The 23,512-nt window shown below is 43.0% G+C and overlaps 1 protein-coding gene across 11 annotated transcripts in view; it reads right to left on the bottom strand.

The window, feature by feature from the left end:
- LOC142566826 (uncharacterized) overlaps positions 1-23,512 on the bottom strand; it is a 52,351-nt gene that overhangs the window by 8,056 nt on the left and 20,783 nt on the right. For 7 of the 11 annotated variants that reach the window (XR_012825144.1, XR_012825143.1, XR_012825137.1 and 4 more), the window contains one exon: positions 19,460-19,744. The exons of 1 other annotated variant lie outside the window; for it this stretch is intronic. Coding sequence is in view for 2 of the 10 variants with exons in the window: in XM_075677717.1 (XP_075533832.1) it covers positions 19,648-19,744 (97 nt within the window). In the remaining 8 variants the exon portion in view is untranslated. Of the gene's footprint in view, positions 1-10,970; positions 11,221-19,459; positions 19,745-23,512 lie in introns of all 11 variants that reach the window. 3 more of the 11 variants (XR_012825138.1, XR_012825139.1, XR_012825141.1) reach the window with 2 other exon arrangements.

Genomic DNA, 23,512 nt, shown 5'->3' with positions numbered 1-23,512 from the left:
GCGATGGGATTAAAAAACGACAAGGCATGTTCAAATCTCAAGTCACAGCAGCATTTACATGGAGGGAAAATACAAAACACTGGGTGTGAGGCATAACTGATGTTTCCAGTATGTACTATCGTGCTCAACATAAGCAAGTCAAGCCTCACCGGCACACGCGAGCAGATAATTGTGAAAATAATTTTGCACTAATTAGCAAGTGATATACTTGAAGCAACAGTAATTAGGAGTAAGAAATATGGCACCAGCAGCCATAAATACACCACGCAGGCATAGCAATCAAAATCTCAATAAATGAGCTTTCAGCTGGTTATACCGGGTGCTTTATTGCAATGTTAACAGAACTTTTAAAAATCGACATGGCATATAGCACAAATCTACTCATTGAGGTGCATTACTCAAAGAGGCGGACATTACACAGATTGAAAATCAATACGCATAATTGACTAAATTTCCCTAATAAACTTTTTAACAAATTACTCTGGTGCACTTATCGCAATGCACATATAGAAGCCAGTGAATTCACAAGGCACATCCACTTGAAATGAATTCTGAAACAAGCACCAGTTGTGAGCGCAGTCCAACTCGTGGCGAAAATGTTGTTCCACTAACTTTGTTTACCAAGATGCCTTCTTACGCATTGAAGCTAAGACATTACTGGAACACCAATCAATGCATTTCGTCGCAAACTTTGGGAATGCTTATCTCAAAACTGGTGTCATCTTGAGAATTCATTCTAAGTGGAGGTGACTTTAGATGTCTAGGGCTACAATTCATAAGTTTTAACTTATGCCACAAAGTAATTCTTTAAAAAGTTATTTAGCAAAAATTTGTTAATTAGTCAAATATTCACTTCAATTTCTTGTGCAAATAATGTCTGCCTCTGAGAGTAATCTAGCTCAAGAAATAGAATTTTGCTAAATGCCATGGCTGATTTTGAAAAATTCTGTCAATGATAAACTAAAACACACTGTATTGCTACATTGAAGGGCAATGTCCCCAGTGATTATCAGTAATTATGCTTGCTTAAAGCTTCATAGATATTCACATTCAACGTCATCACAGATTTGAAGCGAAACGTCAGAGTGATTCAATGATGACCACTAAGTACTGGTAGGCTTCAAGCACAAGTGAATACTATTCACATTTTCTACTATGCCATTGGTAGCCTCCAATCAAACACATTGCCACTGGTGCAAATGAAACTGTCATTAAATGAGTAATTAAGAAAATAATATTTATTTATTTATTACATACTGCAGACCCTTGGGTCCAAGCAGGTGGGTAGCTTTAAAAAACAGTCATAATATAGAAAACGACAATACAAGCTGTTTGAAGAAATAACATAGACAATAAAACACAAAATATCAACAATGGAATCTGTTTCAAGGTTAGTGTAATAAGATATAACACAACTGAGTACAAAAAAACAATGGAATCTGTTTCTAGATTAGCGCATTAATAGTGCTACAATAACAGATGTTAAACGGTGCAACAGTGACACTTCGGTGTGGTAGGAGAGACTAAGATGTCTGGATTAATTTGTTCCAATCTAAGACCGTGCGTGGAAAATAGGAATACATGTAAGTGTCAGTTCTAGCAAAATAAGGTGTTAAAGAGTTAGGCTGATGGTGCCTTGTGGGTCTGGTTAGTAAGGGTGACAGGTACGGTGATAGATCTATGGCAAGTTTGTGGTTAAGAAGCAGTGAAAGGAAGTCGATTCGGAACTGTTTTCGACGCGTTTTAAGAAAGGGAATGTCATTGACCATTTTGGATGGAGAGTCAGTTCATGAAAATTTGTTATAAATAAACTGGACTGCTTTCCTCTGTATTCTTTCAAGACACTTAATGTTTATTTGGGTATACAGGTCCCATACTGCACTGGCATATTCTAATTTGAGTCTGATTAAGGAATAGTAGTAGCATAGTAGTTTAACATTGCTTGGGGTGGTTTGAAGTTTATGTTCCTGGAAGCAGAGCTTTCGAAAGGTAGATGAAAAATATTGCCAACATGCATATTCCAGGATAAATTAGTTGTTAATGTCACACCTAAGTATTTGTAATTGTCGACTTTTTTCAACGACGATGGGCCAAGTCTGTAAGTAAATGACAGAGGCGTTTTTTACGTGTTATAGGGAGGAAAATAGTTTCGTCGGCGTTAACAACCATCCCCCAATCTATGCACCACTTCAATATGTTATTCAGGTTGTTATTTAGCTCAATTTGACCATCGGAACAAAAAATTTCTTTGAACAAAACGCAGTCACCTGCAAACAGCCGGATTTGCACACCAGGAGTTATTACATTTACAATATCGTTAATATAAGCCAAGAAGAGCAGGGGGCGCAGTACACTAGCCTTTGGTACCCCTGACGTGACTGGGAGATGGCCAGAAAGCTGTCCTCCAATGTCAGTGTGTTGCTTCCTGTTAGTCAGGTATTCAGAAATCCAGTTGACAAAGCTTTCGGTGATGCCAAGGATTCTAAGCTTTAAAATTAGTTTATCATGCAGGACATTATCAAAAGCAGATTGAAAATAGCCTAATTATAGGCCCGAGTCACTAGTGATCACCAATTACTACGCTCAATTCAGGGTTGTTGTGGTTTTAAGTGCCATAATGTCATAAATATAAAGTGAAATGTCGTAAAATGGGTGACTCAACTATGCCAACTATGAACTGGTATGCTTCAGTCACTAGTAGTGAACAAGAAAAACTTTTTTTCCATGGTAAAAACATCAGCCAACCTTCCGTTAGTTTCAGACAAAGAGATGCAATATTTGCTTGGGAACTGAATAATTCTGTATACACACATGCTATTTTTAATTTAGTACTACATGACTCTGTTAGATTAAGAGTGTTGCAAATTTTGTTATCTTCCGGGCGTAATTTTCACGGATGTGTGTGTGTGTGTGTAAAGATATATACAGTTAACAACCGATTTTTCGGACCGTCTAAGGAACGTAAAAACGTCCGAAAATTTAGGCAGTCCGAAAAAATGAATGCATGCAAAAAAACACACCTGTTTTCTTTTTTTCTCGGATCTAGAGGTAAAGGGCGAAGCAACAGGCTTCCAAACCCTGCCACAGCATCAGTGAAGAGGCTATAAAAAGAGGCGTTCAAAAACTCTGTATGCAGCCGACTGCCGGTTTATTATGTACATGTGCATCGTGGGGCAGCCGGTGTTATTGCTGCAGTGGCTTGGAGAACTTGTTGATTGTTGTTTGGACGGCGTTCCGGTTGCATGCGATCATATTCGCCTCGATCTGAGCAAGGTTCATGTCAGCACTGTACACCGATGAAAGAGTCAACAGTGCTCGCGTCAACTCGGCGCTTGTAGACGGCGCAGGCATTGGCTCCTCATTTTCAACTTTGGACTATTTCCTCGTCAGTCAGTTCTGCGCAGAAGGCGAGCTCGTTGTCAGCGTCAATTAACAAACTATTCAAAAGTTATTTCCGTGGGCATGGAAACCCCAGCAGAGCGGAGGTCGTTGATCACGTCGTCCAACAGTACTGCTTTTCGCGCTTCGATGCCATCGGCGAGGACGACGAAGACAGAGTGGGGGCCATCGAAGGCAAGTGAAATCCTCAAGTTGCGAACAGTGGAGTTCACTGATGGGCTTCGAAGCACCTAGGCCTAGCGTCGTAGAGCACACTTGACACAATAGCACAACCGCACACCACGCTAGCCAAAACGTGGCCTGCGCAAACAAACCATGACGCCGCTCCGGACACTCCGCTGGAGGCGGAAGTGCGGCGATGAACATAGCCAGCGTGGCCAGACCAAATCGGTGACATGCTTTGGCTGCAAGTCGATTTCCTTCGCAAGGGCGCTGCGTGAGGAGCCAAAGAACCTTCCGTCGCGTCAAAAAGTCCGGAAAATTGGACAGTGGGGGGCTCGAGCGTCCGAAAAGTCAGATGTCCTTATACATTGATTCTATGGGGGTCGTGGCGGTGCCGCGAAGACGTCCGAAATATCAGGCATGTCCGAAAATTCAGTTGTTGACTGTATATATATATCACATTATTTCCATAACGATCAGTAACACAGCGTTTTGGGCATGCTGGTATGACATGATGAGGCTCATAGAGCACGAAAGGACAAGGACACAGAAGGACGTGTCTGCGTGTACCACGTCTTTGTGTCCTCAACCTTTTGTTCGCTATAAACCTCATCACTCCATAATGAACTTTCATTATGAACAAGCGCCCGTCCCGTCTTCCATCTTGTCTTTGTTCCATTTTTGCAATCTTTACTTTCATTATGTTGTGCACAAGTTTTGCACTGAAGTAGTACTATACTCAACAGCAGCAACAGCAACCTAACAGAAAGACACATTCGTACAGACTAGCTAAAACATCTGCAAACGCTCAAAGATAGGCAGCTTACAAACGTGCTACATAAATTGCATAACAGCCCTTAAACAAGCTAAAGATAACTTTTTAAAGAACACATTGCCATCCATGCTAACTACTTATGCGAAAAAGTTCTGGCGCACTATTAACCCAAAACATGACGACGCCATAACCCTTGTTGATAGCACCAATACCGCTATTCCCCCTGCCGATTGCGCATCTGTATTAAATGACGTTCTTACGCGTAACTTTTCTAAACACGCTCATGTAACACGCCCAGCTACACTATCTTATGACTACGCCGCAATGCACCTTTTAATAATTGAACCCGTTGGCATAGAAAAAATAATCGCCTCATTGAAACTCTCATCAGCTCCTGGCTGTTACTTAATTAATGCAAAGTTTCTAAAAAACACTAGCACATATTTTACCATTATTCTTGCGAAGATTTTCCAGCAATCACTTGACAAAGGTTCACTGCCTGCTGATTGGAAGGTGATTCCACTCTACAAAACAGGTACTAAAAGTTCCCCACTGAACTATCGGCCTATTCAGGGTGTCTACCAAGTTGACATTTCCAAATTCCCTGAGTTTTCGAGGTTTCCCTGAGTGCCTTTGCGAAATTCCCTGAGTGATGCAGAACTATGTTTCATGTCAAGGCGGGCGGGAACCATATCACCAGATGCTGTCACTCTTTAATAAACATATGAAAAAAATTTTTTAAAAGAACCGACTTAATCCAATTTGAATACTAAGTAGTGTTTATATCATAAGAAGCCAACAAACACTGACACTAAGGACAACATAGGGGAAAATTACTAGTGTTTCATAAATGAAATAAAGAAACGATAAATTAATGGAAATTAAAGTGGATGAAAAAACAACAAAAAACAACAACCGAACCCACAACCTTCGCGAAATGCGAAGGTTGTGGGTTCGGTTCCCACCTGCGACAAGTTGTTTTTTCATTCACTTTAATTTCCGTTATTTTATCTTTTCTTTATTTCATTTATTAAGCACAAGTAATTTCCCCTATGTTGTCCTTGGTGTCAGTGTTTGTTGGCTTCTTATGATATGACTAATAAAAATTGAGCGCCTCGGTTAACCCTCTTTGTTCTCGTTTATTACATAACGAGGGTCTCGAATCCGGCAACATTGATGCCTTCAGGTAGGATATGTGGGTTTATTGACCAGTTGCCTTCGCCCAAAAAGATCACGTTCTTGTGACGCCTGCAGCAAAAAGGACGTTCCACGTCTGCCGCCAAGGTCTGTGAGTGGTGGCGCTGGCTAACACTCCCAGGGTTCTACTAGGGCACATAAATACCCAAGAAAGTGGATGGGAAAACAGCGCCGCGATAGCTCAATTGGTAGAGCATCGCATGCGAAATGCGAAGGCTGTGGGTTCGGTTACCACCTGCGGCAAGTTGTTTTTTCATTCACTTTAATTTCCGTTATTTTATCTTTTCTTTATTTCATTTATTAAGCACAAGTAATTTCCCCTATGTTGTCCTTGGTGTCAGTGTTTGTTGGCTTCTTATGATATGACTAATAAAAATCGAGCCGCTCGGTTAACCCTTTTTCTTCAAGTAGTGTTTATGTTATTCAAGAAAGGAATAGAAGGTAGGGGTTATTAAAATGCACAGCAAATAAAATGTCTTCGAAAGAAATTGCAAATCGAGTCAGACATTCCCAAATACAAATAAAAAGGAGATGCATAGAGAAGCAAATATTTTCGAATATGAGCTATTCATACCAACTGATAGCAAGCTCAAGTGGTATGAGGCCCGAATTTTGTCACAATTCAGAGTCTCTCTCAACAGCTCGTAAGTCAACCTCAACTGTCCTGACATACTCTCAGCCAGCACATGACACCTCAGTGTTGTGTTTCACTGCTTTAAATAATTTATTTTGGTTTGTATGAGGGACATCTGCATCTCGGCATCAGCCAAGAGTGTTTTTTAAGCTCAGGCTCCTTCAAAGAAGCGCTCACATACTTCATTCCCCGTTCACTCCTCAATGCATCGATCCTTTCTCTTCTCATGCTCCTTTTGTTGCGCGTTCGCACTACGGACCATTTGAAGCATACTCATGGTCAGTTTACAGTCAACGTCCAAATTTTCGGACCCCCTAGGGGCCGCGAAAACTTCCGAAAAATCAGGCAGTCCGACGAAATAAATGCATGTCTTTTACTGCTCTTAAGGGCTCAAATCGACACAGGCACGTCTGGAAAAGCTCGGAATGCCTGTCAGTACACTTATTAGACATAGCGGCGCTCCTACTGTGACAGGAGAGGACGGGTGCACGCGTGTAAAATTAAGGAATACATACTGCGTCCCGTGACAATTGCCCCTTCCAACGCTTGTTAAGCTTCACTGCAATACTTTTCCGAATGCTTCGCCGCGTCACACCACTGTACTGAGTCGAAACTAACTTTCCGGAACCAGCATCATGGAACGCGCGGTGCTTTCCGAGCTTCGAAGTCAAAATTATTGCTCACAGCGGAGAAATGAAGAAACACGGCATCGAACGGCAAGAAGCTTAATGGCGAACTTCGAAGCAGCTAGGCGTAGCGTTGCCGCAGTGTTGGCTACGGCTGCCAGTGGATCCGCGTGCGATAGCGCCGGTTCGAGGCGGCGAGGTAATCAAAATGGCAGCGGCGGTGGCTTTGATTATTGCCGTTTCGGACCTGCGGTCATGCAGAACGTCCGGAAAATCGGACGGCAAGGAGTTCTTGCGTCCGAAATTTCAGACGTTCTGATACATTGACTCTATGGGTACGTGGTGGTGCCGCGAAGCCGTCCAAATTATCGGGAATCCGGAAAGTCGGTCATTGACTCTACATTGGCAACTCCTCCAGCCGACGACAGGGCGTCAAAGACGATTCGTTATGATTCCTGTCTGTTACTCGAGCCAGCATTACGGCAACTTTCGACCCTTTCAATAAAATTACAGCTAATTTTCCCTGATAGAGGCACAAATTCTCTGAGTTTTCCCTGAGTTTTTCCGGACTGCTAAAAATCCCTGAGAATTCCCGGTTTTCCCGGTTGGTAGACACCCTGCTATTTCCTTAACCAGTATACCATGCAAAATTATCGAGCATATTCTGTTTTCTCATATTGCCAACTTCTTAGAAGAAAACTCCTTTTTTTCTGAGTTTCAACACGACTTCCGCAAAGCATATTCATGCGACACCCAACTAGTATCATTCATGCATAAACTAAACCTATTGCTTGACTACTCTTCAGTTGCAGATCTAATTTTTTGGACTTCGCAAAAGCGTTCGATAAAGTGTGCCACAGCTTATTAATCTACAAACTGTGACAACTAAACCTTGACCCTAAAATTTTGTACTGGCTTGAGGTTTCCCTCACGAACCGTTCACAGTTTGTTTCAGCTAACGAAGTAACCTCTAATCTGAGTCCTGTTTATTCAGGTGTACCATAAGGCTCCGTGCTTGGACCCCTCCTATTTCTCATATATATTAACGACTTACCTTCCTGTGTTTCATCTCAAATTCACCTATTTGCTGACAACTGCGTAATTTACACTGAAATAACTCACGACGAGGATGTAACCAGGCTTCAAGCTGACCTTAACGCTGTTTCTGAGTGGTGCAATTCATGGTTAATGGAACTAAATCTTAACAAGTGTAAATTCATGCATGTATCTCGAACTACCAGTGAACCACCTGTGTACTCCCTTAATAACGCTCCATTAGAATTGGTAACAACTTACAAGTACCTTGGCCTTCACATCACCTCTGATCTTACTTGGAATACCCACATCATCCATATAAGTAACACTAACAGAATGCTAGGTTACTTACGGCGCAACTTTTCCCAGGTACCTTCTTCCTTAAAATTAATCCTCTATAGAACTCTAATACGACCTAAACTTGAGTATGCCGCTTCAATCTGGGATCCAGGTCAAGTAAGCCTAATGCACTCACTGGAAATGGTTCAGAATAACTCTACTCGTTCCATTCTTTCTAACTATAATAGAACCGCGAGTATCAGTGCCATGAAATCTAGCCTTAACCTACCGTCCTTGTCATCACGTCGAAAAATGTTCCGTTTGTGCCTTTTTCATAAATTATTTCATCACCTGCTGCTATGCAACAAACTTATTTCTCCGCCTGCGAATGTATCGCCCAGACTAGATCACATTCATAAGGTCGGCATTTCATTTTGCAGATCCAATGCTTTCTTGCAGTCATTTGTACCACGCACTTCCGATGAGTGGAATCGCCTCCCCGCCTCGGTGGCCACTATCGCAGATCACCAATTATTCAAGAATGCCATAGCTAGCACTGTATAACTAGGAACCTTTTTCTTCACATTGTTCAACCTGTCCTCACAAACGCCATAGCTAACACTGTATATATACTAGGTGCCATTTGTTAAATAGTTTTGTGTATATATATATAATTTTCTGCACTAGTAACTCCTGTTTGTTGAATTTACCCATTTTGCTTGTAACCACTCCCCTCTATAATGCCGTAATGGTTTTGAGGGTATGATAAATAATAATAAAAAAAAACATTGTGTATGCTAAAACAGAGCGGCACGAAAAAGCTACGACAGCCCAGCTAAGGCTCCAACTTGAGCACGCCTTGTAGGCCAAGCGGCAGTCTTCTTCAAGAGGCAGGACAAGTGCATTCTCCTTTTCAATTACTCAAGTGTAGCCACCATTAAAGCATGTCGATTCACAGCCTGCGACACACACTTGCCACCTGTCACGGTGGCAAGTTCTCGCAACTGGCATTAGGCAATGTTCCTCTGCATAGCAGAAATGCGAGAGTTGTTCCAAAATTAGTGCCTGCTATTTTCATCCATCAAAACTACAGGACATATAATAATCAAGCAAGGTTTCAGCTGTACAATCATTCTCCCGTCCAATCACCACCATTCATTATGCACTAAAGAATAATGCCAGAGATGAACAAGGGCATGTATTCATTGCCAGTATGGTACCACAGGGCAGGACGAGCACAAGGAAATACACAGGACGGGCGCTAACTCACAACAACTATGTATTAGCACCCGTGCTGTTTACCGTATTTACTCGATTCATTATGCACTTTTGCCAGAGTTGAATGAGGGCATGTATTCATTGCCAGTATGGAACCACAGGGCAGGACAAGCACAAGGAAATACACAGGACGGGCACTAACTCACAACAATTATGTATTAGCACCTGTGCTGTTTGCCGTATTTACTCAATTCTAACGGTCGCCCGTTTCCCGTGACCAAAAAGGAAAAAAAATCCACCCTCGATAGTAATGCACACCCGTTTGCCGTGACCTGAAAAAAAAGTTCTTTACAGTACCGTGCACCTCATTCTTTCATACAGAAATACAACTTTCTCTCATTTGGAAAAACAAAGATTTACTCTCAATACATTAAAGTTGTGATAAATAAAAAAGTCACAGTTTCACCCGAAAGGCAAAGCATCGATTGCGATACCAAATTAGTAGACAGCTGTACGAAAAGTAAGGATAGTAGTTTTGTAGGCCAAATCGAAATGCGCCAAGCATCTCAAGGCACTGACATGCACGTGATAAATTCATAAGGGCATTTCATGTCGCTTACCAATGCATGCATCTGTGGCTTAATGGTCTCAATATCAGGCTTTTGTGCTAAAGGTTCCGTGTTCTAATCCTGCCATCGGACAACTTTAATAATGTTTATTTAATTATTTATTGTGCAGTACATTGTTGAAAATGACGAGTTCACAAAGCTGCTTGAAGCCAGAAGGACGAGGTTTAGGCAAATCCCTGTCCTTCCCATAATTCCCATGCTCGCTCAACCTTGCAGCAGACACTGGCGCCAGAGCTCCCTCTGGTAACTATTGCATGAAGCTCTATGAGCATACGTACCACAGCACATGGAGGCTACAGCAACTAGGCTCAGGTGCATATGAGGAGGCCATTTTTTAAGGTGGTGATATGGTAACACAGATTTAGGGTCGTACTCAATTCTAACATGCAGGCAACTTTTTACCCCTTTTATCAGGGAAAAAAGTGCGCATTAGATTAGAATAAATATGATGTTTCTTTGTCCTCCCATCTTGTCTTACGCTACCATACTCATAATAAATCATTGCCAACTAGCCCGGTTATAAGTTCTAAGAGCTTGTATGCTGCGCTCATAAAAACCAGGACCAAAAAAGGCAAGTTAACTTTTTTAAACCCGAGATAACAGTACAAATCTTGTTGCATAAGTAGTTCACATCTTATGGGCACAAATGAGATGGAAGTCTGAAGGTGGACTGTATGGTGGATTTAGTAGGACAGTCCAGTAAAATTCTGCAATGTGGCCAATGGTCACAAAACTGGTATGAGGCCTGGTCTAATTATGTTGGAAGCAAAATTCTGCCATCTTCTCTGTTTAACTATGCAAAAACCATGCCCTCAACACATGAACTGACCGTTCCTTGACAATCCAGGGCATAAATGAACAAAACATCAGACGCATGGTACACAGCAGATGCTTTAGTTCGGCAGAGCAAATATGTGGGACGACAACAATATCAATTCACTGTTGGAACCATGGCAGAACCCCAATATCGAAGCAGTGAACATGGCACAAAGTGATACAAGGACTAAACAACCAACCTGCACAATGAAGAGCAGGTGTTTGGTCAGCAACAAGTCATAGATGTGCTACTGTGTCTCATGAGATGAACAGTTGCAATGTTTCATGTGTATCGTAGTTTGTTGATGCTGTCACGATGCAGTGACTAGTTGGTGGCTTCAGCAGCGTGGAGACGTCAAGGAATGAAGAGCCTGATAAGTGATTTTTTTGCTGCTTCAAAGCAGCCTTCACCATGGAATTCCCAGGGCTGAATGCATGAGCACCCAGGGCCTGGTTATGAAGAACATGTACCGGGTTAGTGACATTTCACTGTCAGTTCCGCCATGACAAAGTTCCAGAGCACACAACTCACTGGAGAATAAACAAAAAGCAAAACAGAAATGTACTCTAGCAAGAACCCTAGTGATGACAGTGTTGTGATACATATATATATTATTTACAGATACTGCAATCTTCAAATTAGCAGGGTGGATGTACAGTATATCAGTGTGCAAATGCCGGCAACAAAACAAAGCAAGGCGGAGTACACTGCTTAAAGAAACAACATCAGTTTTGAATAAATAAAATGCAGCAAAGAAGAAAACTAATGATGAAGGTCATATTTGAGCTTGTAACCCAATCAACAGAGGTTAGTAGGAAATGAAGACAACGAAGGCTGAGTAGCTTTGATATTAGTCAAGTTATCCCATTCCATCACAGTCCTAGGAAAGAAGGAATATTTAAAACAATTGTCCTTTACATGGAATGATGTAATTGTTAGCTGATGCCTCTGTCTTGTGGCATACCCAGAAGAAAATGCAATTATATCAGAGATGTCCATTTACAAGTTGACATAAGAACTTTAGTTGGGAAACTCGATTGCACTCTGTTAGTGCAGGTAAGTTGACTTGTTTTGAAGGTTCTGTTAGTGCAGTACGGGAGAAGTTATTGTAACTGAACTCAACTGCCTTTATCTGCACAAGTTTGAGCTTTTCGAAGTTAGCTTGCGCAAACAGATCCCAGATAATAGCTGCATAGTCTAGTCCTGGGCGTATAATTGTTTTGTACGCCAATAAACAAATAGGACGCATGGACAGTTTTATTGCTCTCCTAAGAAAAAAACCCATTTACGACAGGCATTAGTGGTTACTTTATCAATATGCCAATTCCATTTGAGGTTGTTCGTTATACACAGGCCAAAGTGCTTATGTTCTGTTACCTCAGATAGAAAAGTATTGTTAGCCGAGTAATTGAAACTAAACTTATTTTTTATGAGTAACGCGCATAAAAACAGTTTTATCAAAATTTATCGACCTCTACCAATCTTCACACCAAGCAACAGCCTTCTGAAAGGCATCATTTAGTAATATTTGATCCGAGGGGCTATCTATTTGTGAGTATAAAACACAGTCGTCTGCATATACAGTCGAACCCCGGATATATCGAATTCAACGGGGATTGGAAAATAGTTCGATATAGCGAAAATTCGATATACAAATATAGGCCAGAAAAGCACTCGTGATCATAAAAAATTGTGGCTTACCGATTGGAACAGCCGCGAATCACATAGCATGTGCACACAATATGAAAGTGCTTTATTTCACAGAAAAAAATCACTAATTTTGGGCTGCTTTTTCCTCTGGGAAATGAAGTTGAAAACACTAGTCTCAATCTTCTCGAGACTGTCCAGGTGCGAGAGCCCAGTGCCTTCCATTTCGCCGCAGCAGCACCGAATCAGGCTGAACGCTGACGCCAGTTCAGTGGCTGTGCACGGACGCGTTTCTTCGAAAACACAGTTGCCCTCGTCGCCGTCTTGAACACCAGCGAGGTCGGCTACCGCTTGAACTTCGCTGTCAGCGTTAATGAAGTCATCAACAGTAACTTCGGACGGGACGGCGCCGGGAAAATTGGACAAGTCGCGGAACGCGTCCTCCAAGCACTCATCGTCATCTAAAGCTTCCGGACATTCATCTCCGACCACTTCAAGGCCTGCCTTGCCGAAACAGTTCGCTACTGTGGCCTGCTCCACGTCGCCCCAAGCGCCGGTAATCATCTGGATCGCGCCGAGCAGGTCAATCTTGAGATCGGTTCCCATGTGGAGGTTTACAAGGAGCCGTTGAATAAGTCGCTTCCAATAGCCTACCTTGAATGCCTTTATGATACCCTGGTCAAGGGGCTGCAGTCTCGCTGTGATGTTCAGCGGGAGAAACTTCAATTCGATGTGCTGCAGCTTGCAAGTCGTTTGATGGGCTGAACAGTTTTCTACCAGAAGGCAAACTCGGCGGCCCGACTTGCCCAACTCAGCGTCCCAAGCCTGCAGCCACTCAACAAAAAGTTGACGTGTCATCCAGGCCTTCCTATTACAGCCGTAGCGGACAGGAAGCTGTTTACAGTTCTTGAAGCAGTGCAGTGACTTGCTCTTCCCAATCACGAATGTCCATAGCTTGCACGAGCTGTCCATGTTGGCTGCAAGCAGCACCGACACACGCACTTTGCTCATTTTACCACCGTGGCATGAGGTTCCACGAAGGGCGAGTGTCTTATTCGGCAACATTTGCCAAATAAGACCAGTTTCGTCTGCATTGAAGATTTCTGCAGGCGAAAACTTCGCAGTGATCTTTGGCCACTCCTCAGAAAGCCACTGCTGCATCTCCTGGCTGCTGACAGCCCCACTTTCATCTGAAATGGCCTTTCCTACAATGCCGTGGCGGTTTTTAAACCATTGCAACCATCCAGTGCCACCGCAAAAGTTCTCTTCGCCAAGAGCCGGAGCAAAGCATTTGGCCTTTTCGATTACCATCGGGCCATCCACGGGAATATTTTTCGCTCGGATTTCAAGAAACCACGTATATATAGAGTGCCTTCTCCACTTTGTCAAAAGCAGCAGGGCGCACACGACACACTCCCGAGTGACTTTCCTCACCTGCTTTAAGCTTGATGTGCTGCTCGTTCTTTAACAACGTACTTAAAGTACACCGCGGAATGCCAAATGCATCTGCCACGGAGGACTTTTCTCCGTTCTCGACATGCCGGATTACCTCAAACTTTCTTGCAAAGTCCAGATTCCTCCTCTTTTTTATGTCCGTGGCTCACCAGATGACCGCAATCATACATGCTACACACGGCATGTTGAAACACAGGTACACACAAGAAAATGTGTGATGCGCAGATGGAGCAGTCCGAGCGAAGCCTGTTCATAGAATAAAGAACCAACGTTCGAGCGGCAATCAGCGCGGCTGCGAAGGAACGACAAAGGGAAAAGAAAGAAGAGAGCGGGGAAAAAGATCAGCGGAATATGCCGTCGAAGGCGCTGTGGGTGCAATTGCCGCTTCGCTATGCTTCGTTTTTTTAGCCCTCTCTGGCAGCGACCGTGCCGACCCCTCACTCTCTCTTCCTTTCCCCAGGAAGCGTGGCTTGGAAACGTCGCCGCGTCTCAATGCCGCACACTCTCTTCGTTGAGCTCCAATGGCCTTGCCCAATGCACACGCCGGCAGTAGAGGAGGAGAGAGAGAGCTCGCGCCGGTGGGGCGCAAGAAAGGAGGAAAGGCTCTACGTCTCCGTCGCTAGGTGACGGCCGCGCATGTGCAGAGGAGGAGCCTGCTGACTGACTGCAGAAATGTTTTCCCCTGAGGACCGGACATGAATGTCTTTGGGAAGAGCGCACCTTCCAGGGCCGCGGTGCAGCGCGGCGTTCGATATATCGAATGTCCGACGAAAATGGAATTCGATATACCACGCAATTGTCCTATACTTTTACATAGTATTTTCAAGGGGGTAATCTGTGTGTTCGATATAGCCAATAATTCGAAATATGCGGGTTCGATATATCCGGGTTCGACTGTAATTTGATTTCAACAGGAAGATCATTTACAAGATCATTTAGACACAGCAGAAAGAGGAGAGCCCCAAGAACCGAGCCCTGGACAATGCCAAAGTCAACGGAAAGGCTATCAGGGGCGTGATTCTTAAGAGTAACGAATTGTTTAACGTGCACTAGGGTAATCTGAAATCCAGTTAATTAGCCTAGGACTTTTAAGAATTTTGTTCAATTTATGCATTAGTTTATGATGAGAGACTTTATTGGAAGCTTTAGAAAAATCCATATACATGGCATCTGTCTGCTTGCCCTTGTTTGTGTTATTTGCGAACTCATGCACTGTTTGTACTAATCGAGTTACTGTTGAAACCCCTTTTCAGAATTAATAGATTGTTAGAATTCTGAAATGTGTTTGTGAATGACGGGTTCCAAGATTTTGCATGCAGTTGAAAATAGGGCAGTAGTTCTAGATTTGCGGCTTATTCCAGGTTTTGTGGACTGGCTGGACTCTGACTCCACTAGCTCGGCACTTGGCCAAATTGCAAGGATTTCACAAACAAAACATGGAAATATTTGGACACCCATGGGTGAAAACAGCACAAAATAAACACAGACAAGGGAGGAACACAGGATGAACGCTGACTGCCAACTACTAAGGTTTATTCATCATCACCATCAGCTCGGTTACGCCCACTGCAGGGCAAAGGCCTCTCCCATACTCCTCCAACAACCCCGGTCATGTCGTCCCTGCAAACTTCTTAAGCTCATCCGCCCACCTAACTTTCTGCCGTCCCCTGCTACGCTTCCCTTCCCTTGGAATCCAGTCCGTAACCCTTAATGACCATCGGTTATCTTCCCTCCTCATTACATGTCCTGCCCATGCCCCCCATTTCTTTTTCTTGATTTCAACTAAGATGTCATTAACTCGCGTTTGTTCCCTCACACAATCTGCTCTTTTCTTATCCCTTAACGTTGCACCCATCATTCTTCTTTCCATAGCTCGTTGCGTCGTCCTCAATTTGAGTAGAACCCTTTTCGTAAGCCTCCAGGTTTCTGCTTCGTAGGTGAGTACTGGTAAGACACAGCTATTATACACTTTTCTCTTGAAGGATAATGGCAACCTGCTGTTCATGATCTGAAAATGCCTGCCAAATGCACCCCAGCCCATTCTTATTCTTCTGATTATTTCCGTCTCATGATCCGGATCCGCCGTCACTACCTGTCCTAAGTAGATGTATTCCCTAACCACTTCGAGTGCCTTGCTACCTATTGTAAATTGCTGTTCTCTTCCGAGACTGTTAAACATTACTTTAGTTTTCTGCAGATTAATTTTTAGACCCACTCTTGTGCTTTGCCTCTCCAGGTCAGTGAGCATGCATTGCAATTGGCCCCCTGAGTTACTAAGCAAGGCAATATCATCAGCGAATCGCAAGTTATTAAGGTATTCTCCATTAACTTTTATCCCCAATTCTTCCCAATCCAGGTCTCTGAATACCTCCTGTAAATACGCTGTGAATAGCATTGGAGAGATCAATGGTATCTCCCTGCCTGACGTCTTTCTTTATTGGGATTTTGTTGCTTTCCTTATGGAGGACAACGGTGGCTGTGGAGCCGCTATAGATATCTTTCAGTATTTTTACATATGGCTCGTCTACACCCAGATTTCGTAATGCCTCCGTGACTGCTGAGGTTTCGACAGAATCAAATGCTTTCTCGTAATCAATGAAAGCTATATATAAGGGTTGGTTATATTCCGCACAATTCTCTATCACCTGATTGATAGTGTGAATATGGTCTATTGTTGAGTAGCCTTTACGAAATCCTGCCTGTTCCTTTGCTTGACAGAAGTCTAAGGTGTTCCTGATTCTATTTGCGATTACCTTAGTAAATAGTTTGTAGGCAACTGACAGTAAGCTGATCGGTCTATAATTTTTTCAAGTCTTTGGCATCCCCTTTCTTATGGATTAGGATTATGTTATCATTCTTCCAAGATTCCTTTACGCTCGAAGTCATGAGGCATTGCGTATACAGGGTGGCCAGTTTCTCTAGAACAATCTGCCCACCATCCTTCAACAAATCTGCTGTTACCTGATCCTTCCCGGCTGCCTTCCCCCTTTGCATATCTCCCAAGGCTTTCTTTACTTCTTCCGGGGTTACCTGTGGGATTTCAAATTCCTCCAGACTATTTTCTCTTCCATTATCGTCGTGGGTGCCACTGGTACTGTACAAATCTCTATAGAACTCCTCAGCCACTTGAACGATCTCATCTATATTAGTAATGAAATTGCCAGTTTTCTCTCAACGCATACATCTGATTCTTGCCAATTCCTAGTTTCTTCACTGCTTTTAGGCTCCCTCCGTTCCTGAGAGCATGTTCAATTCTATCCATATAATACTTGCTTATGTCAGCTGTCTTACGCTTGTTGATTAACTTCAAAGGTTCTGCCAGTTCTACTCTAGGTGTAGGGTTAGAGGCTTTTATACATTGGCGTTTCTTGATCAGGTCTTTCATCTCCTGCGATAGTTTACTGGTATCCTGCCTAACGGAGTTACCACCGACTTCCACTGCACACTCCTTATTGATGCCCACAAGATTGTCGTTCATAGCTTCAACACTAAGGTCCTCTTCCCGACTTAAAGCCGAATACCTGTTCTGTAGCTTGATCTGGAATCCCTCTATTTTCCCTCTTATCGCTAACTCATTGAACGGCTTCTTATGTGCCAGTTTCTTCCATTCCCTCCTCAGGTCTAGGCTAATTCTTACCATCCTATGGTCACTGCAGCGCACCTTGCTGAGCACGTCCACATCTTGTATGATGCCAGGGTTAGCGCAGAGTATGAAGTCTATTTCATTTCTAGTCTTGCTGTTCGGGCTCCTCTACGTCCACTTTTGGCTATCCCGATTGCGGAAGAAGGTATTCATTATCCGCATATTATTCTGTTCCGCAAGCTCTACTAATAACTCTCCCCTGCTATTCCTAGTGCCTATGCCATATTCCCCCACTGCCTTGTCTCCAGCCTGCTTCTTGCCTACCTTGGCATGGAAGTCGCCTGTCAGTATAGTGTATTTTGTTTTCACTCTACCCATCGCCGATTCCACGTCTTCATAGAAGCTTTCGACTTCCTGGTCATCATGACTGGATGTAGGGGCGTAGACTTGTACAACCTTCATTTTGTACCTCTTATTAAGTTTCACAACAAGACCTGCCACCCTCTCATTATTGCTATAGGATTCCTGTATGTTACCAGCTATATTCGTATTAATCGGGAATCTGACTCCTAGTTCTTGTCTTTCCGCTAAGCCCCAGTAGCACAGGATGTGCCCGCTTTTTAGCACTGTATATGCTTCTTTTGGCCTCCTAACTTCATTGAGCCCTATTATATCCCATTTACTGCCCTCTAATTCCTCCAATAGCACTGCTGGACTCGCCTCAGTAGATAACGTTGTAGCGTTATACGTTGCCAGGTTCATATTCCGATGGCAGCCTGTCCGGAGCCAGGGATTCTTAGCACCCTCTGCTGTGCCGCAGGTCTGACGGCCGCCGTGGTCAGCTGCTTCGCAGCTGCTGGGGACTGAGGGCCGGGGTTTGATTGTTGTGTTCATATAGGAGGTTGTGGCCAAGTACTGCACCAGGGTGGCCAATCCTGCTCTGGTGAGGGAGTGCGTTACTGGTTCTGGTCACTGGGATCAGGCCACACTCCAGGCCTGTTGATGCAATTTTGTCACCACGCGGATTTTTTCTAATCCGGTGGAAAAGTGCCGGCACCGGGATTTGAACCACGGACCTCTTGCACACGAGGGGGGTGTTCTACCTCTACGCCACCGCTGCACCATCTGCATACCTAAGGTTTATTGTGCATATACAAAAATATGCCTATGAAAAAAAAAAGGGGGGGGGGGGTTGCTAACTTGCACTTCATCTGCGCATGCATCAAGTGATAAAAAGTAGCCCCTTAGTGATGAAACCAGATTAGTGGCAAAGATACATAAACTCTTTGTCGGTTAGGGCAATGGAAGAAGCACTGACACAGGCATCACCTTTACGCGTCATCACAAATGCTTCATATATCTCACAAGCTGTTTGGTCCCTAGACCAGTGCAAAACCTGCGTCTCTTCAAAGAACGGATAGCAGCAGCACTTTGCCCAGTGGATGGTCAGATTACTCTCGCTTTTAGTCTTCACGTTATTAGCGTTCTCGCACTGAAATGTTCCGCAAAAATGTCTTCGTGTACTTTTTTAACTAGTTAATCGTTTGACTCATCAGTTGGCTCATCTAGACCATATATATTTTGTTTCTGTGCCCTCTGTTCTCTAAGTCATCTATTTGGTCCCGAAGCGCCAACAGCTGAGATTCAAGTTTCGAGACTTGATTTCATATTCTCAACCTTCATGGCTAGAGAATTCAGCTTATGTAACTGCTGATCGATGCCATCAATATCCTCAGTTATTCTGGTAAGCTTGTTTTTATTTCCTTCTGTGTGCACTGTATGGCCTCAACTGTCGAACTGATAATTTTTTTACCTCGCAATAATTCGGATATCATTTCCCTCTCGGAAGGCCCAGGATTGGCATCGATGTCAACACAAGATGACAAATCATTGTTGGCTGTCAAAGCACAATTTAAGAGCCTTTTCACGCACAGTTGGCGAGGCAACAGCACTCGGAAATGGTTGTCGCTTCACTAACAACTCGCAGGCAAATAGCCACTAACCTGGACACGGAAGCAGAGCGGGTTTCTAAGCATGTTGCCGCCAGTGCTGCTGCCGAGCCCACTGATGAAGAGCTGGCTTGACAGATTTCTTACAGCCGGAGAATGGACCACATGACATGGTGTAGTTATCATCAGTATCAGAAGAGGCATCATGACGCAGGGTTCATCGGGACCAGTGCAGTCGTTGGTCAGTGCTGATGTTGCCGTGTCGAGCCCATGAACGCAGTCCACGTGTCTCGCCGCTGGGGAACCATCAGGCGCAGTTTGCAGAATTCTGAGGAAAACCTGGATAGAGAAGCAAAGCGGGTTTCTTAGCATGCTGCCGCCGGGCTTACGTTAGAAAAAAAAAGAGTGGGCTATGTGAGAGCTGACAACCGTGAATCCTGATTAAACACCAGAAATGTAAACTGAATCTTTTGCTTTACTAATTGAGCTGACATATATCTGCAACTTTATATATCACAAAGTCATACTAAATAACAATAACAGTAACACCGGCAGTTGTCTGTCAGCGGCTCTTACTATGAGTGGAAATGTCAAGCATATCAAGCTCACTGAGGCACAATGGAATTGCAATTGAAAGCTGCAAAGGCAAAAAATTTTGTTGACTTTAGAAGTAGAGAGTCCCTTTTCTTATCAATAGTCATGCCAGCTACACTTGAAAGGTGCTTGAATGGCCCTAGATTTGTTCCCCCGCTGGCGAGAAGTGTAGCACGCATGGATGACTTCTGTCCTGAGTTACGCAGGCACAGTCGTAACCGGAAGAGATAAGTTGAATCTGTAGAGTTCCCTTTGTTGCTGTTCAGCAATTGAAATGGGCATAGCTACTCCAATATTTGCCTGAATTTGCTTCTAAACTCTTAATTGGAAGGGTAATTGTGAACTATGAATTCAATCAAGTGCACAGCCTAAGTAGCCGTGCTGAGAAATCTTCTCTTGACTGATGCATTGACCAGTTATAATTTTTAGAAAAATTAAACCAGAAGCCATTATGACTTATCCACTATCATGTGAAAGATCATGTTGACGTGAAAAAACTGTGGAAAGAACTTGCTGGCAATTTTTTTTATTCTAGGCTACTTTTCGCAGCTCCACAAAAAAATATTTAGCTTCGCTGTCTATGACACTGTTGTCAACGGACTGAGCAGGTTTATGCATTATGTCCAGCTGCAGTATTGTTCAGTAACCACTGCATGACATCTTGCATGTCCACTGCCATCATTTGATTACCTGCAGTGCAGCTTTAAAATGGCACATGAAAAATTGAAAAACAAGAAATGACAACAGATTTAGCCAACAGACAATGAAGCCAAGGCAAGCACAGGGAAAATTAACTCTTTAAACTGAAATGCAGAAATACAAAAAGAAAGAGAGAACGTAGATGAAAATACAACTTGCTGCTGCAGGAGCCGAGCCCACATCACACTACACATGTGATGCTCTAGCATTCAGGTAGAGCAGCAGCAATCCCACCATCCAGTTTCTGGACTGTTATGCTTGTATTAGGTTTTTCCACTTTACTTAATCCAAAGGCCAGTACATTTAATCCACCTGACAACCTAATTTATTCTATGCACTACATATACAAATTAATTCAAGTGCTCGTTATTTTAATCCAAGCACCACTTACTTTAACCCTAATGCTAGTCAATCAAATCCAAACGTCATGGAACTTATCATATGCACAACATAATTTAAAAGCTTCTGAAGTTCCCACCAAGAATATTTTGTGAAACTGTTAGGAATTGAAAGCGATTTTTCGAAACAAAAAGGGCAAAACAGGAGATGTATAGCTTTAATCCAGTGTGGCACAAGGAACATTCCTGGAGGCTTTGTTTTTTTTTTTAACAGTGGCACGGCAGGCAGCAACTGATGTGTAAAAAAATGGTGAGGAAATGTCAGCCTGAAACCAAGAATCGAAGTGGTTTTTAATTGAAAAGATATTGCATATTTGAATGCTGCACCAATTTTCATTTTTTTCTGGGTACACATTTGCCAAACAATATAAACTCAGTGCAGTGTGCACAGTGTACTGAGCTGTGAGAATCAAATCGAAACAGAAATGCCTACGCACTAGAAAACAAGAAGGGAAAACTGAGGGGCTGCATTTTCTTTGGTCCACTCATTCTTCTTGCATAGTGATGGTCTCAACTTTGGCAGCCTTGATACCATAAGGTGCCAAACGAGGGTTTATTGACCATTTGTCTGCTGTTAAGCTCATGTACTGAATTAAATGGTAGCATAATGGCAAAGCACCGCACACATAATGCGGAAGATGTGGCCTTGGCCCCCGGTGGCAGCAAGTTGTCGTTCTGTCCACTGTCATCCCTATTTTCTATACTATTGGTACATTCTGAATTAAAACCACAGGTAATTTCCTTTCTGTTTTCCTTGGCCTCACTGTTGGCTTCATATGGTTGAAAGGTGGTAGAAACAATGCACCGTGAACTAGTTTGTAGCAGCCTGCTGAGAAGAACACCCACACAGCTTCTTTTTTTCTTTCCAACACAAGTTTCGTAGTCCCACCCCACTTTGCATATACACCACTCATTTGCAAATGTTACCGAGCTAACATGTTTTCAGGCTGTTAGGAAGCAATGTATGCTTCCGATTCAATGGCCTCTCAATTAGCAAAATTCAGGTACCAAAGCAACGCCACAGCTATGAAGAGCTTAATAGTGGAGGTCTCCAGCTTCATTCTCACTTTATCTAACCTACAATTAAGTAGCGCACAGGTGCTTTGTATATCCTGCCTCCATCTAAAGGCAGTTGCCACTGCTGGTAATTGAACCTTGTATGGTTATGTTCAACATAACACTAAACCACTGTGGCCAGTAGCAAGGATTTCAAACAATAATTCTCATAACAACTTCCTGCTGACATGTAGTCAAACAATTTTTTTTTATGAGTGGCCGTCTGCTGTGTCACATACAAAAAAACAATCCCCAAACTTTTTTTGTTTCTTGAGGGAATAAAGCTTCTGGTCCCCCCCCCCATGTCGCCCTTTTATTCTAAAGAAAAAAAAGTATGAACACCTAACGATTTCAGGAAAATTTGCTTGGCTTGAACCATGAGGACTTTTGAAGGATGCTGCATTAGGACTACATTTCCTGGTGTTTAGAATAAATTGACTTGTGTAGGTATTAAGTGGTGCTCAGAATAAATTGAGTGGCACTTAAAGTGACCAGCAGATGGATCGACTTTTACGGCACCTGAATACACTGTCGCACAGATTAGGTTGAGTGGGATAACCTGAAAGTCTAGTGCTGGGACTGTTATAGCCAGTACCAGTAGCCATAGTATTATAACCAGGACAAGATCTAGTACATATACACATGTGCTTGAAAAAGTATATGGGGTGGATAGGCACCGCTCCAGCTCGGTAGCAAAACATTGCACGTGTAATGTGGAAGGTATGGTTTTGGCTCCCATCAGTGACAAGTTGTGTTTTTGTCCACTTTCATTTCCCTTCTCCTCATATTTCCACACACCAATGATAAGAACAGTTCATTTCTCCTATGCGTTCTCTGGCTTCATTGCTTGTTCACTTAATGCAGCTGTAACTAACAAAAAATTGAGGCCCTCATCAGTACTTCCTAATCTTCTCGCAGCAGATTTAGAAGTTGCACAAATAATAGAGGACAAAATGAGAAGTGGGGGCGCGTTACTATTACACTTGATTGCATGCCTGTTCACAGCCTAACTACAACCAAACTTTATGTTTAGAAGTACAGCGATACTCAACTAATGAAACAAGAAAGCACTTGTTTCAAGCAAGCTTTACTGAGAGCAGGTAAATGGTTATATAAATAATCACTGGAAAACCTTGTTAAGGGGGGACGAGACACTTGAAAAAACTATTTCATTTTTTAAACAATTTGAATAAAAGTTGCAGAGTGAATGTATTTTCACCCAGCTAATCTGAAAAATGTAATTTTTTTCAATGGTAAATATTTTTTTGCGATATTCAAAACAGGATCTACTTTGTTCAGGGCCTAATTAGCTGATTTACAGCAATGTGCAGCACATGGAATGAATGCTGAATGTTCATAG

This window comes from Dermacentor variabilis, unplaced genomic scaffold, assembly GCF_050947875.1.
Source record: "Dermacentor variabilis isolate Ectoservices unplaced genomic scaffold, ASM5094787v1 scaffold_13, whole genome shotgun sequence".
Lineage (NCBI taxonomy): Eukaryota > Metazoa > Arthropoda > Arachnida > Ixodida > Ixodidae > Dermacentor > Dermacentor variabilis.
The sequence above is the reverse complement of the archived record's forward strand: the minus strand, read 5'-3'. Positions and strand labels throughout refer to the sequence as shown.